Source organism: Platalea leucorodia (genome assembly GCF_965183815.1).
Source record: "Platalea leucorodia genome assembly, chromosome: 8".
In the NCBI taxonomy this organism is placed as follows: Eukaryota; Metazoa; Chordata; class Aves; order Pelecaniformes; family Threskiornithidae; genus Platalea; species Platalea leucorodia.
The window spans coordinates 52,447,830-52,464,244 of NC_138830.1; the positions used below are offsets into that span (position 1 = coordinate 52,447,830).

At 49.3% G+C, this 16,415-nt stretch overlaps 2 protein-coding genes across 2 annotated transcripts; both read left to right on the forward strand.

Annotated features, from left to right (window-relative positions):
• Window positions 1–814: 814 nt before the first annotated feature.
• Window positions 815–4,671, forward strand: LOC309594613 (arylamine N-acetyltransferase, pineal gland isozyme NAT-3-like). The gene is made up of 2 exons (XM_082320785.1): window positions 815–954; window positions 2,887–4,671. Exon 2 carries the CDS (start codon window positions 2,894–2,896, stop codon window positions 3,764–3,766), a length of 873 nt encoding a protein of 290 aa, XP_082176911.1. The 5' UTR covers window positions 815–954; window positions 2,887–2,893; the 3' UTR covers window positions 3,767–4,671.
• Window positions 4,672–12,257: 7,586 nt separating this feature from the next.
• On the forward strand, window positions 12,258–13,343 carry LOC309594610 (arylamine N-acetyltransferase, pineal gland isozyme NAT-3-like; the record flags this gene model as incomplete). The annotated part of the gene is given in 2 exon segments (XM_082320781.1): window positions 12,258–12,299; window positions 12,302–13,343. Coding segments are annotated over 2 exon segments (942 nt in total). The 3' UTR covers window positions 13,202–13,343.
• Window positions 13,344–16,415: the final 3,072 nt, after the last annotated feature.

The following is a 16,415-nucleotide window of genomic DNA, read 5'->3' on the forward strand; positions in this document are numbered from 1 at the left end:
TATTCCAATAAATCAGTGTTTGAATGAAGCTTGCCATTGATAGTAAATGGAAAGGACTGGAACTACTGTCGGGGAACTAACAGGAGAGAATCCAGCTGTATATATGAGAGAATTAATAAGACTTATCTTGGCAAAATACAAGCAAAATTTGCAGATACAAAAGCAGTATGAAACACACCGAAAGGATGGAGCTCCCTCTGTGTTAGCACTCTATAGTTGTCACTTTGCCAATAGCATCTTCACCACCACAACATCCTCAGGTGCTACTTGTGGGCAAAAACCAAAGACGACACACTGCTGTCCCAGTGCTTTCTTACATTCTATGAAATTTACTGTAATAAAAAAATGCGCGTAAATCATAGAGAGCAAATTAAGCAAAGGCTGTGCTGAAGTTCTTGTTTGTTCTGATTGGGGCAAGGGGGCTACAGGTGCCTGTTACTGTGCTGAAATCTTGCTGTTTTTCAGAAACAGTGCCAAAGCCTTCAGACTGAATGCATGCAAGATTTCTTCCCCACATTTCCAAACAAATAGTAATCTTATACCTGGGGAAAAAAAAATATATGTATTACCCGAGTGCATTCAGCTAGCTACTGAAACAAAAAAAATACCCTTTTTGTCACAGCCCAAGCTAGCCCCTGCAGAAAGCATGAAATGAATGAAAATGCGAGGCAGCCTCTGCTGTAATAAAAACCAGGTTTTGCATGCGTGTTGAATCAGTGCTGTTGGTTTTGCTTGCTCACTACAGATCTCATGCTCCACCCTTCTGTTTTTTTTCTTTCAGCTTTTGCAATCTGAAAGCAAGTTGAGGGAAAAGACCTTCCCCTGAAGAGAAGCTGAACAGTCCTCAAGCCCTGTCTGCGCTAGGTAAAGGACAGCCAGCCACACCACTTGCTTTAGCCTGAAACCATCCCCTCCACAGCCCGGAGATACATTGGCAGTTGAACTGATTTCCAGGTAAGCCTTATTTTTAAACCCCGAATCTTGGCAGCTGGGCGCTCCCTAACCAGGAAGTTAAATCTGTTTGAAGACAAAATACAGCAGAAAATGGTGTAAAGACAGAGAGGGGAACGCTCAGCTGCTTGGTGTAATAGATACGCTGTTAATCAGTTATCAGCCTCAAGCAGATCAGGCACTGGTGCCATCTGACTTATTTCAGATACCACAGTTGAAAGGGCCTTATAAGCACCCGCAAGAGATGGACAGACAGACAGAAAAAACCCCACAACAATGTTTTCCCTTTAAGTAAAAGTTACTACATGTGTTTTGCCTGCTGTGGCAAAGTGAAAGAAAGGGAGAAAGAAAGGGAAAAACAGCTCGCTGCTGGTGACGCTGGTTTAAAGTTCACACAGCAAGAACGAAGTTTCTGCCACGTTTTCATAAAGGAATAGAGTTGTAGTTCTGGGGCTTTGGGGAAAAGCTTGGGAATGAGCCCCAAGCTGAACAAAGAGAATCCCCTGAATAATAACCTGATGCTCTTAACCCGATGTGGGATCATTCACGCCTGCTTGTTGGATGTCGGAGACATGGTAGTGGCCATGAGGCAATAGTTCCAGATTTCTGTAGTTTCTATCCTAAAGGTTAGGAAACATGGGAAGCCAAATGGGGACACCCTCTCTTTCTGCCACGGAACTTTTTCATTTTCATTGCTTTGTTTATATACTGAAAGTATCTTTCCAAAATTCTTGTGCAATTTGGTGTGTGCCTTTTTTCATCAGATGATTGAGAATTTAATCCTGTTGGAACAGTTGGACCTTTTCTTATGATTTTTTCTTAAGAATCATACACAGGAACTTGAGAACATTTTGGGGCCTCTCGGGTCAATAATCTGAACATCATCGCTCTGTACTCAGAGATGTCTGAAATTTAACGGTGCCTGGGGAGGAAGTACAAAAGCATTTGGCTACATCAAAGTTCCTTTCTTGTTTCCTTACCGTCAAGGGCTGGGAGGGCTCGGGCTGCTTTCCGCCCCCGTGCTCATGAAACACAGCCTCTGGCTGAGCCCTTCTGCTGCGGCTGGGATGGGAGGGTGATGCCGGCTCCCTGTCACCCATGGGCAGCCACCCACCGCTGGCGAGACTACGAGTTGAAAGAGCAAATGCATCCCAAAAATGACGTCAGAAAATGGGAGGGCCCCTGAAAACACATAGTTTTGGGCCAAACCTTGGTTCCCTCCTGCTGCTGGTATAGGGCTGGGATTAGCCGAGCCGGGGGGCTAAGCTGTGCTGCGGGGAGGTGGGTCACAGCAGATGCAGCAAAAAACCTCCCACAGCCTTTTCTGCCCTGAAAAACCCCTTCTGCACTCGAGGTCACGTCTGCTACCGCCAGCACGGAGAGCAGGAGCAGGTGAGACCAGCTCGTGCCAGGCTGCCTAAATAATGAAGGAAATACCACAGCAGGGCAGATTTATTTCAGATTTGGTTGCAGAGGAGGCTCTGGATTGCTCTGCAAGAGTGGGAGGGTTTGTCTGCTGCTTTGGCTTTGCTGAGTCAAACCACGAGTAAAGCAGTTGAGGTCTGGAGAGTCTGAGTTCCTATAATTTCTAGCAGGGAAACAGTGCTTCTACCGTTTTTGTTCCTTCCTAGGGAGATTTGTAGCTTTGCTGGGCAGGAACTCTCTACTGAAATGTGCTTAGCACAGCTGGGGACTCTCGTCACAGCTGTAAAAGAAACAATTAAAAATAACATTTGTGCTCATCAGCAGTGTCCCATTGGCTTCCCTTGGCGCTAATACTCACACTCAGCTGCCTTTGACAGGGCCATTAGTCAAATCCCGCTCCTCTTCTGAGCAGGCTGCCCATACTGAGGAGCACCCTGTTAGAAGGCATGGGGAAGATCCTTCCGTCACTTCTGACACAACCTATTATTTTTTTTTCCACGCTTCTCTCAGAGGCAGCATGGACATCAAGGAGTATTTTGCCAGAATTTCTTACCAGGGCTCCTATGATAAGCTGGACCTGGCTATCTTGACGGATATATTCCAGCACCACATCCGAGCGGTGCCTTTTGAAAACCTCAGCATCCACTGCGGGGAAGGGATTGAGCTGGACCTGCAAGCGACGTACAACAAGATAGTGAGGAAGAAACGCGGGGGCTGGTGCATGGAAAACAACTACCTTTTATCCTGGGTCCTGAAAACCCTCGGCTACGACGTCACCCTTCTGGCATCAAGAGTGTATGTCCCGGAGTACGGCGCGTATGCAGAGGAAATCGATCACCTGCTGCTAAAAGTGGTGCTTGACGGCAAATCCTACATCGTGGACGGCGGGTTTGGGATGGTCTACCAGCTGTGGCAGCCCATGGAGCTGATTTCGGGGACAGACCAACTGCAGACTCCTGGGGTCTTTCGCTTCCTCGAGGAGAGCGGGACCTGGTACCTCGAGAAGGTCAAAAGGAAGCAGTGGGTTCCCAACCAAAGCGCCTCCACTTCCCATAACGTGGAAAAAGAAGTTTGCCGTCGCATTTATCTCTTTACCCTTCAGCCACGAGACATTGAAGAGTTCAGAGCCTGCAACACCCACCTGCAGACAGCGCCGAACTCGCTGTTTGTGACCAAGTCTTTCTGCAGCCTGCAGACCACCGACGGCGTCCGCGCTCTGGTGGGGTGGAAATTCACCGAGGTGAAGTACAATTACAAGGATAATATGGATCTGGTGGAAAGCAGAATCCTTGCAGATGAAGAAATTGAGAAAATACTGAAAGAGAAATTCAACGTAACACTAGACAAGAAACTTGTACCCGTCAACACAAGCAGGTTGTGTATGCTTTAACTCACCGCCTCAATTCTAACTCAATCCAGTGGCATTACATGCGATCCTTCCCCCTATTGCTGACAAGCAGCTAAAGATTAAGCTCTCTCTTGCCATCGACACCCGTGTAAGGCAGAACACATCATTAGCATGGATCTGGAAAAGAAATTGATTTTCACAACTGCTCCTGTGTCTCTTTTTGGTTTGGGTACGAATCATTTCTTCCTAGCTCAGTCAAATCACTCCCCTTCTGTTTGCGCTTAGCTGGAAGCAGGCTCTGCCCATTCCCTACTCCCTTCATCTCTTAAAAGCTTTTCCAAAGGCACCCAGAGTAGCAGGGCAGAGCGATGGAGCTGTAGGTCTCTTTCTTTATTACTTTGCTCTGTCACCTGGCGAAAATCATACCCACTTCTTAAATGAATACCGCATTCTTTTTGGAATTTAATAGCCAGAAAAACAAAGACATCCACTGCCGAGTTTGCTACAGTTAAGCTATAAGCCTGTTCTTGCTCTGGCATTCACAACACCCTCTCGCACAGCAGTCGGACAGTCCCACGCCTGTGCCGCACTGTGCGAACACTTACGGACGGGCTATTTACGGCCTAAAACCGATGATCAGAAATATTAGCGGCCAATTCGGCCTTGTTTCAGACTTTACACAACTCCCGGTCGCTCAGCGACGTAACCAAAAGGCGTTGTTTCTTTGAACTGAAAGGCTCTCCCGTGCATTTTGTTTGCTCCCACCCAGCAGCAGACTGCTGGGAACACAGGCTCCTCTCCCAAGAGTGCTCCTGCTGGCCAAGTGTTCTTGCACATTAATTACCATGGCCGAACTCAAACACACGTGCAGAATTATTCTTCTGAAACATATCTGTTCTACTGAGGATGTGTTTGCGGTGAGACTCGTTATATTGATATAAGGAGAAACGACGCATCTTAATCAGGTACCTAAAGGTTAAGATTTTTAGTATGAGAAATTACTCCAATGTAATCACTTTGCCCTTTGAGATGATGCTTGATGTTCCTTTATGTACAAATCATGGAAGCATTACAACTATGCACTTACAATTAAGTAAGTGATATGAGTGAATTACAATTAAATAAAAAAAAGCAAGAATTGTGAAGTAGAACTGTTCAGCTGTTTTTTCCCCAAGTTACAAGGTGTATCCCCAAAGTAAAAAATTCATTCATCGCTGCAGTTGTCCTGATTATTTGTATGTGCTGCTATTTTGCAGCTAAGGCTTTTAAAATACAATAACTCACCGATGCTTTTTTATTTGTTATGCGATATGTGCAGCTTTCTATAACTAGCAATTTATAGTCAAAAACCAGCTATTCTGCACGTTCACAAGGGATTTCATAGAGACAGAGTGAGGTCCCCGTCTTCCCACAGTCGTATGTATTTGGCTGCATGCGTGCAAGAGTCCCTTACGGCGCCATGAGGCTCCCTCATCCTATAGGCAAATGAAATGCTAACGGCTGACCCTGTAGGGGATTGCAGAAGGAAAAGGGGCTTCTTAGAGTGTGGACCAGCAGCTAGCAACACAGATGGTCAGAATAAACTGTCCCAGGATCTGGTTTGTTTGCAAGCTGTACCGGTCCCTGGTCCCCGCGTTAGTGGAAGACTGCACAGACCGGGTGGGTTTCTCCTTGCAGCAGCCTGGCAGCGGGGGCAGAGCAGCGGGACGGAGGCAGGAGCCTGGCCAGGTCTCGCAGAGGTGAAGGTCCATGGCAGAGCCAAGAAGCTCCATCATTTGAGGGCACACAGACATGGGAAACACCTAGACAGGGCTGTGCCGGTTCCTTTCCCTGGGCCTGGGTGTTTCTCACGCTTTGAGCTGTTCCGCAGGCGCAGGGGAAGGGGCAGGGCGTTACGTCCGTTGCCCCAGAGATTCAGCATGTGAAGGGCAAACAAGAAAAGGAGAAACCGCTTTCCTTTCAGCTGACTCATCTCCTCGAGCACGGGCCCCGTCGCTGCCTTGGCTGCTGCCCACTTCGTGGCACAGCTCAGTGCTTCTGGACCTCCTGCTCAGCACACCCACGGAAGCAGATTTTATTGCTGAGCAATCGAATGAAGCTCTCTGTTGGAAGGGGCAAAAAAAGAGGGTCTTCCTCTCAGATTGCACTAATGTGCTTTTTCCTTATCAGTAACTTTGGAGGCAAATCCCTAAAGGCAGAGCAGGCTCAGGGAGTGCAGCGCTCTCCAGGAGCAGCATCCTCGCTGCCGAAGGACACGGCTTCTCTTTGAACCCAAGGGGATTTAGACAGCTAAATGACTTTGCACATCTGACCTCGCTGCTTTGGAGGCCGAGTACCAGCCACGAAGCATAGCTCGGTGTGGTGTGCTTAATTCATAGAATTCTGGAATCATTAAGGTTGGAAAAGACCGCCGAGATCATCGAGTCCAACTGTTAACCTAACTGCCAGGTTCACCTCTAAACCATGTCCCTAAGCACCACATCTCCCCAGATTTAAATACCTCCGGGGATGGGGACTCAACCACTTCCCCGGGCAGCCTCTTCCAGTGCCGGACAACCCTTTCCGTGAAGAAGTTTTTCCTACTATCCAACCTAAACCTGCCATGGCACAACTTGAGGCCGTTTCCTCTTGTCCTGTCACTTTTTACTTGGGAGAAGCGACCGACCCCCCCACCTGGCTACAGCCTCCTTTCAGGTAGCTGTAGAGAGCGATAAGGTCTCCCGTCAGCCTCCTCTTCTCCAGGCTAAAGAACCCCAGCTCCCCCAGCCCCTCCTCACCAGCCTTGTGCTCCAGACCCTTCACCAGCTGCGTTGCCCCTCTCTGGCCACGCTCCAGCACCTCGATGCCCTTCTTGGAGTGAGGGACCCAAAACTGAACACAGGATTCGAGGCGCGGCCATTCCTGGCCAATATATCCGTGACTTCCTTGGCTTGGATTAGTAGCTCTCAATCCTACATAACCTCCTACGGGGATCCAGGCCACGTGACTGTCAACAATGTCAAATCCTTATCAAAATTTGAACCATTGCTTTTCTGCTTCAGCATGGGCACAGCCATCCAGTGCCCCAGAGACTGAAGCACCCGGGTGGCCTGCGCGGTTGGGGACGGGGTTATAACCACTTACAAAAGGTGCTTGCGATACCCACCCTGTATTTCTCCTTTGCGTTCCTGGAGGGCTTCTCTTCTCAAGCAGTAACGTGGGAGGTTTAAATCTACTCAGTATTGTAAGCAGTTGGGGGACTGGATCATTTTCAGCCTCCCTGTACAGCACCTAACCCAATGAATTGCATGACAAGGCTCTCTACGCACATGCCAATACAAATAAACCAATAAAACCGTCAGAATATAACTAAGTATAAAAGAGGAAACTCTCTCCCCTCTTTTCCTGCTCTGCTGGAGGCTAACGCTGTCCCTGCCAGGCAGTAAAGGCAGCCTGGACCTTTAAGAGCAGCAGTTCCCAGCACAACTCTTCCTGGGAGCTTTGGAGCAAAGCAGGGCGGAAAGCCTGAGCTCGCTGGCTGAGAGGTAAGCGCCGAGTGTCTGATCTTTACCTTCATCCTGCAGCTGTGGGGCAGCCTGTTTGGCAAAGCCCACCCCTCTGTGTCTGTATACCATGTGCTTAGCACCGTAGGCGTATTAGCAAAGTATAAACGACAGCAACCCCACGGCTGACAGCCTGCGTTGCATTGCAAGGACGTTGTCCAAGGACAAAGATCAAGCGCTCGAGACTTAAACTAACCCCTTTATGCTGAGCCAGAGCGTATGAAAACCCCAGCTCCTGACTCACAGTGTAGCTTAAAATCAAACAAATGGTATAGGCATGTGCAAGAGGATCCAACCTTGGAAGCTTCTCACCAATTTTAGCAGAGGAGAACTCTTCAGCCTAATTATGAAAGGACACAGCAACCCCCAGGGACGCTTGCAGACAGGCAGAACTAACGTCTGAATCTCGCTACCCACCACGCTGCTCCCGCAAACATGCACCAATGCTGAATGAAGCTTGGCCGCTGTGAGGGCAAAACTGAAGAAGGCGGAGATCTGGACTGAGGCTTCAGATAGTTGGCAGCCCGGTTTTGGAACGCAAGCTGTCCCCCGGGTGAGGGCTTGCTCGCTGCTGCAGCCCCGTTGCTAGCGCAGGGGGAAGCGTTGTGCCAAGAAGAAAAGCTGTGTCCGGAGAGGCGGGGGATAAACACTGATTTACGTGAATGCTCCCTAACGCCAATGCTTTTGTCCTGGAGCTTTATTATACTTGAGCCTCTTCTTAAGTATTCCTTGAGATCAGAGCCCATTTTGTCAGCCATGATGAGGCTGTCTCTACTCCACAGGCTTTAACTTGGTGAGGCCAGAGAAAGGGCAACTGGGGAAACTGAGCCACGGGCTGCGACTTTCCCCAAGTATGTTTTCCTGAAGCCTCACTGCCAGCCCCCCACGGAGGGTCTCAACGGGGAGGTTGGTCATGGCTGGAAGAGGGGAGCTGGTTATACGCTGCACTCTTGCCAGGGCGCTGGGGACACCCAGACCCAGGAGACAGGTTAGAGGGAGGGCCTCAGGTCTTCTGCTGCTGGCCCAGAGCAGGGGCTGATGAGTTTTTGCTTGAAAGCCAATTTTGAGCATATCAGACCCACCAGGCTAAGGGACCTGCTTGGGCCCCTCCCGGTCACAGAGGTTCAGCTCGCCAGCATGACAGGGAAAAGATGTTTCCAGCTGGCTACACAAAATGGCTAAAAGTGGGAATAGAAAGAAAAAGGAGGCAGAGGACCACAAGACGAACTTGCCAGCGTACACGTGCGCTGTCTGCTGCGGAGGGAATGGCTTTCTACAACCAGCGTTTCCAAGGAGATCCTGCCAGAGATGAGTGCCCTTGTCCTACAAAAGGGACGGAAAAAACCCATAAAATGCAGTATCAAAGGCCCATTACTGCTTTTTCACGTAGCCTCTTTGGGTCCTTTTGAAGTGAAAATGTTTATTTCTTCTTCCCTTCCTGGGATAGTCCTCTACTTTGTTACATTTTCCTGTGCTTTTGCATTAGCCAGTCTGAATCCTGGTGCCAGTGCAGATCCGGAGCGACACAACTAAGTCAAGTGAGTTGTGCTGCTGGCGTCAAAACTGGGGTTAAAGCCTAGAGATTAGGCCATCTGATGTGCTCACCTGCTGGGGCGGGGGTATTTCCACCTATGTATTTGAGGTGGGATTTTCAGAAGGTCCCAGCACTCGCTTGAGTGCTGGCACGGGCATTGGCTCAAGCTGCTGGTCACTCCGAGGGCAGCAGCTGGACCAAAGCTGAGAAGAGTCGCTGGAGGGTAACCTCTCCCATCTCATCTACATCAAAGGATTTTGGGAAAACCCTCCCAGGGAACGTGCGACCGATTTGAAGGAGCAAGAAACCCTCAGACCTTTTGGAAGTTAATACAGCCCTTAGCAGACTGTGAATTGTTCTGGAAAACAAATATCCTTGCATGGACAAAAGCCAAATGAAATCCCAATTAAAGGCAAAAGAAGTCCTTGCAGATACCAGATTAGTCAGTGGATTAGAAGTGTTATGGGGAACCTTTAGCACGTTGGCCACGCAGCCAGTACCAATGACAGTCTCTTTCTGCTAATGAAAGGAAAGGCGATCAGAGGCACAAAGACAAAATATTTCCAATAATTTGAGCTGAAACTAAGGCCTTTGGTTTGTAAAAGATGGTAAAAAAACCCAAAAGGCGATGAATACGCCTTGTATGTAATGTATTCTTAGTGATTATCAATTCCTCTGACCCTTAGGTTAGAAAAATTAACTCTTCCTTCCTTTCAACAGCCGGGGTCAAAGCTCTGTCTGAACTCCACAGGGAAAGCAAAGAGATTAAGAAAACAACAATCTACTTCACATGGAAGCCTGCCTAAAATGGTGACACACTGAGATGTTAATCCCAGTTAGCTGAAGCCATGAATGTAAAACCTTCCAGTTAAATTACCTGTGGGATAAATAAAGAATTGCTTACATGTTGTGGTAAAAGAAACAGTAAGAAATTGCTGTGACTTTTAGGCCAGCATGGTCTAGCAGCTTTTCTGCAAACCTGCTGTTTGTCAGTTTTATGAATTATCAATTTTCCCTTTAAGTAAAAGTTACTACATGTGTTTTGCCTGCTGTGGCAAAGTGAAAGAAAGGGAGAAAGAAAGGGAAAAACAGCTCGTTGCTGGTGACGCTGGTTTAAAGCTCACACGGCAAGAACGAAGTTTCTGCCACGTTTTCATAAAGGAATAGAGTTGTAGTTCTGGGGCTTTGGGGAAAAGCTTGGGAATGAGCCCCAAGCTGAACAAAGAGAATCCCCTGAATAATAACCTGATGCTCTTAACCCGATGTGGGATCATTCACGCCTGCTTGTTGGATGTTGGAGACATGGTAGTGGCCATGAGGCAATAGTTCCAGATTTCTGTAGTTTCTATCCTAAAGGTTAGGAAACATGGGAAGCCAAATGGGGACACCCTCTCTTTCTGCCAGGGTATTACACCAAATGGAACTTTTTCATTTTCATTGCTTTGTTTATATACTGAAAGTATCTTTCCAAAATTCTTGTGCAATTTGGTGTGTGCCTTTTTTCATCAGATGATTGAGAATTTAATCCTGTTGGAACAGCGGAACTTTTTCTTACGATTTTTCCTTGATTGCATCAAGCAGGCACCCGGTATGGCCCACGCGGCCCCTTTGCCTCTGCCATCCCGCTTGTTCCCACGGCATTCCTCTGTCCTCCCCACAACAGCCTCACGTTCACGCCACTTCTCCCTCGCCCACTCCGTTCCTAAGGGAGAAGGGTCACAACCGTAACAAACCCTCCATCGACAGACACCCCGCTCGCTGTGCCAGTTATAAATGTCAGGGAGGTACACTAAAACAAACCGAAACAGAGGACAAACTCAAACAACTTTATTGCACAAAACAACCAAAACCACACAACAGAAACCAATGAGAAACAGGGGTAAACTGAAATCAATCAACGCTCTGAGAACATTTAACACGTAACAGGTTCGAGGTGTCAGTCGGGAGGGGTGTTGTTACTACACGTCAACACACACGACAATGATGATCCAATGTGCGCACACACTCACGCACTCACGCACTCACAAAGGGGGGAAACTCTCTGCCTCCCGTGGGTACCCAGAGGATGCAATCGCTCACCCCTGGGGTGGGGGGTGAGGGCTCACTCAAGGATACCCAGAAGAAAATCACTCACCCACAGGAGGTGAGGGCACTCCATCCCGGGAAGTTTCCTCAGGCGGCGTCCCGACCCAGGGGGAGAGGTTTCGAACACAGACCCGCTGCTCTGAGAAGACCGCTCCAAGGGGCTCTCCGGCGGCTCCCCATTTATACCCTGGGTGGGATCTGCGCTGTGGGCATCGTTGGCCATGATCCAGAAGCTTCTCCGAGCCCAGGCGCCTCACTGGCTGCGGGCCCCACCTGGCGACCGAGAGGCCCCGCTCCTCCTGCTCCCCCTGCCGAGAGGTGCACGGGCCTGGGGGCACAGCAGAGCGCAAAAGGCGCCAAAATGAGACGTGAAAAGCCCGTGATCGCCATGTTAAAGCCCCGACCTTCGTGGGGGGTGGGAGGGTGGGGGCTGTGTTTGTACCTGTCACACAACATCAAAGTTCCTTTCTTGTTTCCTTACCATCAAGGGCTGGGAGGGCTCGGGCTGCTTTCCGCCCCCGTGCTCATGAAACACAGCCTCTGGCTGAGCCCTTCTGCTGCGGCTGGGATGGGAGGGTGATGCCGGCTCCCTGTCACCCATGGGCAGCCACCCACCGCTGGCGAGACTACGAGTTGAAAGAGCAAATGCATCCCAAAAATGACGTCAGAAAATGGGAGGGCCCCTGAAAACACATAGTTTTGGGCCAAACCTTGGTTCCCTCCTGCTGCTGGTATAGGGCTGGGATTAGCCGAGCCGGGGGGCTAAGCTGTGCTGCGGGGAGGTGGGTCACAGCAGATGCAGCAAAAAACCTCCCACAGCCTTTTCTGCCCTGAAAAACCCCTTCTGCACTTGAGGTCATGTCTGCTACCGCCAGCACGGAGAGCAGGAGCAGGTGAGACCAGCTCGTGCCAGGCTGCCTAAATAATGAAGGAAATACCACAGCAGGGCAGATTTATTTCAGATTTGGTTGCAGAGGAGGCTCTGGATTGCTCTGCAAGAGTGGGAGGGTTTGTCTGCTGCTTTGGCTTTGCTGAGTCAAACCACGAGTAAAGCAGTTGAGGTCTGGAGAGTCTGAGTTCCTATAATTTCTAGCAGGGAAACAGTGCTTCTACCGTTTTTGTTCCTTCCTAGGGAGATTTGTAGCTTTGCTGGGCAGGAACTCTCTACTGAAATGTGCTTAGCACAGCTGGGGACTCTCGTCACAGCTGTAAAAGAAACAATTAAAAATAACATTTGTGCTCATCAGCAGTGTCCCATTGGCTTCCCTTGGCGCTAATACTCACACTCAGCTGCCTTTGACAGGGCCATTAGTCAAATCCCGCTCCTCTTCTGAGCAGGCTGCCCATACTGAGGAGCACCCCGTTAGAAGGCATGGGGAAGATCCTTCCGACACTTCTGACACAACCTATTATTTTTTTTTCCACGCTTCTCTCAGAGGCAGCATGGACATCAAGGAGTATTTTGCCAGAATTTCTTACCAGGGCTCCTATGATAAGCTGGACCTGGCTATCTTGACGGATATATTCCAGCACCACATCCGAGCGGTGCCTTTTGAAAACCTCAGCATCCACTGCGGGGAAGGGATTGAGCTGGACCTGCAAGCGACGTACAACAAGATAGTGAGGAAGAAACGCGGGGGCTGGTGCATGGAAAACAACTACCTTTTATCCTGGGTCCTGAAAACCCTCGGCTACGACGTCACCCTTCTGGCATCAAGAGTGTATGTCCCGGAGTACGGCGCGTATGCAGAGGAAATCGATCACCTGCTGCTAAAAGTGGTGCTTGACGGCAAATCCTACATCGTGGACGGCGGGTTTGGGATGGTCTACCAGCTGTGGCAGCCCATGGAGCTGATTTCGGGGACAGACCAACTGCAGACTCCTGGGGTCTTTCGCTTCCTCGAGGAGAGCGGGACCTGGTACCTCGAGAAGGTCAAAAGGAAGCAGTGGGTTCCCAACCAAAGCGCCTCCACTTCCCATAGCGTGGAAAAAGAAGTTTGCCGTCGCATTTATCTCTTTACCCTTCAGCCACGAGACATTGAAGAGTTCAGAGCCTGCAACACCCACCTGCAGACAGCGCCGAACTCGCTGTTTGTGACCAAGTCTTTCTGCAGCCTGCAGACCACCGACGGCGTCCGCGCTCTGGTGGGGTGGAAATTCACCGAGGTGAAGTACAATTACAAGGATAATATGGATCTGGTGGAAAGCAGAATCCTTGCAGATGAAGAAATTGAGAAAATACTGAAAGAGAAATTCAACGTAACACTAGACAAGAAACTTGTACCCGTCAACACAAGCAGGTTGTGTATGCTTTAACTCACCGCCTCAATTCTAACTCAATCCAGTGGCATTACATGCGATCCTTCCCCCTATTGCTGACAAGCAGCTAAAGATTAAGCTCTCTCTTGCCATCGACACCCGTGTAAGGCAGAACACATCATTAGCATGGATCTGGAAAAGAAATTGATTTTCACGGCTGCTCCTGTGTCTCTTTTTGGTTTGGGTACGAATCATTTCTTCCTAGCTCAGTCAAATCACTCCCCTTCTGTTTGCGCTTAGCTGGAAGCAGGCTCTGCCCATTCCCTACTCCCTTCATCTCTTAAAAGCTTTTCCAAAGGCACCCAGAGTAGCAGGGCAGAGCGATGGAGCTGTAGGTCTCTTTCTTTATTACTTTGCTCTGTCACCTGGCGAAAATCATACCCACTTCTTAAATGAATACCGCATTCTTTTTGGAATTTAATAGCCAGAAAAACAAAGACATCCACTGCCGAGTTTGCTACAGTTAAGCTATAAGCCTGTTCTTGCTCTGGCATTCACAACACCCTCTCGCACAGCAGTCGGACAGTCCCACGCCTGTGCCGCACTGTGCGAACACTTACGGACGGGCTATTTACGGCCTAAAACCGATGATCAGAAATATTAGCGGCCAATTCGGCCTTGTTTCAGACTTTACACAACTCCCGGTCGCTCAGCGACGTAACCAAAAGGCGTTGTTTCTTTGAACTGAAAGGCTCTCCCGTGCATTTTGTTTGCTCCCACCCAGCAGCAGACTGCTGGGAACACAGGCTCCTCTCCCAAGAGTGCTCCTGCTGGCCAAGTGTTCTTGCACATTAATTACCATGGCCGAACTCAAACACACGTGCAGAATTATTCTTCTGAAACATATCTGTTCTACTGAGGATGTGTTTGCGGTGAGACTCGTTATATTGATATAAGGAGAAACGACGCATCTTAATCAGGTACCTAAAGGTTAAGATTTTTAGTATGAGAAATTACTCCAATGTAATCACTTTGCCCTTTGAGATGATGCTTGATGTTCCTTTATGTACAAATCATGGAAGCATTACAACTATGCACTTACAATTAAGTAAGTGATATGAGTGAATTACAATTAAATAAAAAAAAGCAAGAATTGTGAAGTAGAACTGTTCAGCTGTTTTTTCCCCAAGTTACAAGGTGTATCCCCAAAGTAAAAAATTCATTCATCGCTGCAGTTGTCCTGATTATTTGTATGTGCTGCTATTTTGCAGCTAAGGCTTTTAAAATACAATAACTCACCGACACTTTTTTATTTGTTATGCGATATGTGCAGCTTTCTATAACTAGCAATTTATAGTCAAAAACCAGCTATTCTGCACGTTCACAAGGTATTTCATAGAGACAGAGTGAGGTCCCCGTCTTCCCACAGTCGTATGTATTTGGCTGCATGCGTGCAAGAGTCCCTTACGGCGCATGAGGCTCCCTCATCCTATAGGCAAATGAAATGCTAACGGCTGACCCTGTAGGGGATTGCAGAAGGAAAAGGGGCTTCTTAGAGTGTGGACCAGCAGCTAGCAACACAGATGGTCAGAATAAACTGTCCCAGGATCGGGTTTGTTTGCAAGCTGTACCGGTCCCTGGTCCCCGCGTTAGTGGAAGACTGCACAGACCGGGTGGGTTTCTCCTTGCAGCAGCCTGGCAGCGGGGGCAGAGCAGCGGGACGGAGGCAGGAGCCTGGCCAGGTCTCGCAGAGGTGAAGGTCCATGGCAGAGCCAAGAAGCTCCATCATTTGAGGGCACACAGACATGGGAAACACCTAGACAGGGCTGTGCCGGTTCCTTTCCCTGGGCCTGGGTGTTTCTCACGCTTTGAGCTGTTCCGCAGGCGCAGGGGAAGGGGCAGGGCGTTACGTCCGTTGCCCCAGAGATTCAGCATGTGAAGGGCAAACAAGAAAAGGAGAAACCACTTTCCTTTCAGCTGACTCATCTCCTCGAGCACAGGCCCCGTTGCTGCCTTGGCTGCTGCCCACTTCGTGGCACAGCTCAGTGCTTCTGGACCTCCTGCTCAGCACACCCACGGAAGCAGATTTTATTGCTGAGCAATCGAATGAAGCTCTCTGTTGGAAGGCACAAAAAAAGAGGGTCTTCCTCTCAGATTGCACTAATGTGCTTTTTCCTTATCAGTAACTTTGGAGGCAAATCCCTAAAGGCAGAGCAGGCTCAGGGAGTGCAGCGCTCTCCAGGAGCAGCATCCTCGCTGCCGAAGGACACGGCTTCTCTTTGAACCCAAGGGGATTTAGACAGCTAAATGACTTTGCACATCTGACCTCGCTGCTTTGGAGGCCGAGTACCAGCCACGAAGCATAGCTCGGTGTGGTGTGCTTAATTCATAGAATTCTGGAATCATTAAGGTTGGAAAAGACCGCCGAGATCATTGAGTCCAACTGTTAACCTAACTGCCAGGTTCACCTCTAAACCATGTCCCTAAGCACCACATCTCCCCAGATTTAAATACCTCCGGGGATGGGGACTCAACCACTTCCCCGGGCAGCCTCTTCCAGTGCCGGACAACCCTTTCCGTGAAGAAGTTTTTCCTACTATCCAACCTAAACCTGCCATGGCACAACTTGAGGCCGTTTCCTCTTGTCCTGTCACTTTTTACTTGGGAGAAGCGACCGACCCCCCCACCTGGCTACAGCCTCCTTTCAGGTAGCTGTAGAGAGCGATAAGGTCTCCCGTCAGCCTCCTCTTCTCCAGGCTAAAGAACCCCAGCTCCCCCAGCCCCTCCTCACCAGCCTTGTGCTCCAGACCCTTCACCAGCTGCGTTGCCCCTCTCTGGCCACGCTCCAGCACCTCGATGCCCTTCTTGGAGTGAGGGGCCCAAAACTGAACACAGGATTCGAGGCGCGGCCATTCCTGGCCAATATATCCGTGACTTCCTTGGCTTGGATTAGCAGCTCTCAATCCTACATAACCTCCTACGGGGATCCAGGCCACGTGACTGTCAACAATGTCAAATCCTTATCAAAATTTGAACCATTGCTTTTCTGCTTCAGCATGGGCACAGCCATCCAGTGCCCCAGAGACTGAAGCACCCGGGTGGCCTGCGCGGTTGGGGACGGGGTTATAACCACTTACAAAAGGTGCTTGCGATACCCACCCTGTATTTCTCCTTTGCGTTCCTGGAGGGCTTCTCTTCTCAAGCAGTAACGTGGGAGGTTTAAATCTACTCAGTATTGTAAGCAGTTGGGGGACTGGATCATTTTCAGCCT

Excerpts from the sequence above, each read along its gene's own strand:
- LOC309594613 (XM_082320785.1), top strand. The coding sequence starts at position 2,894 with ATGGACATCAAGGAGTATTTTGCCAGAATTTCTTACCAGGGCTCCTAT.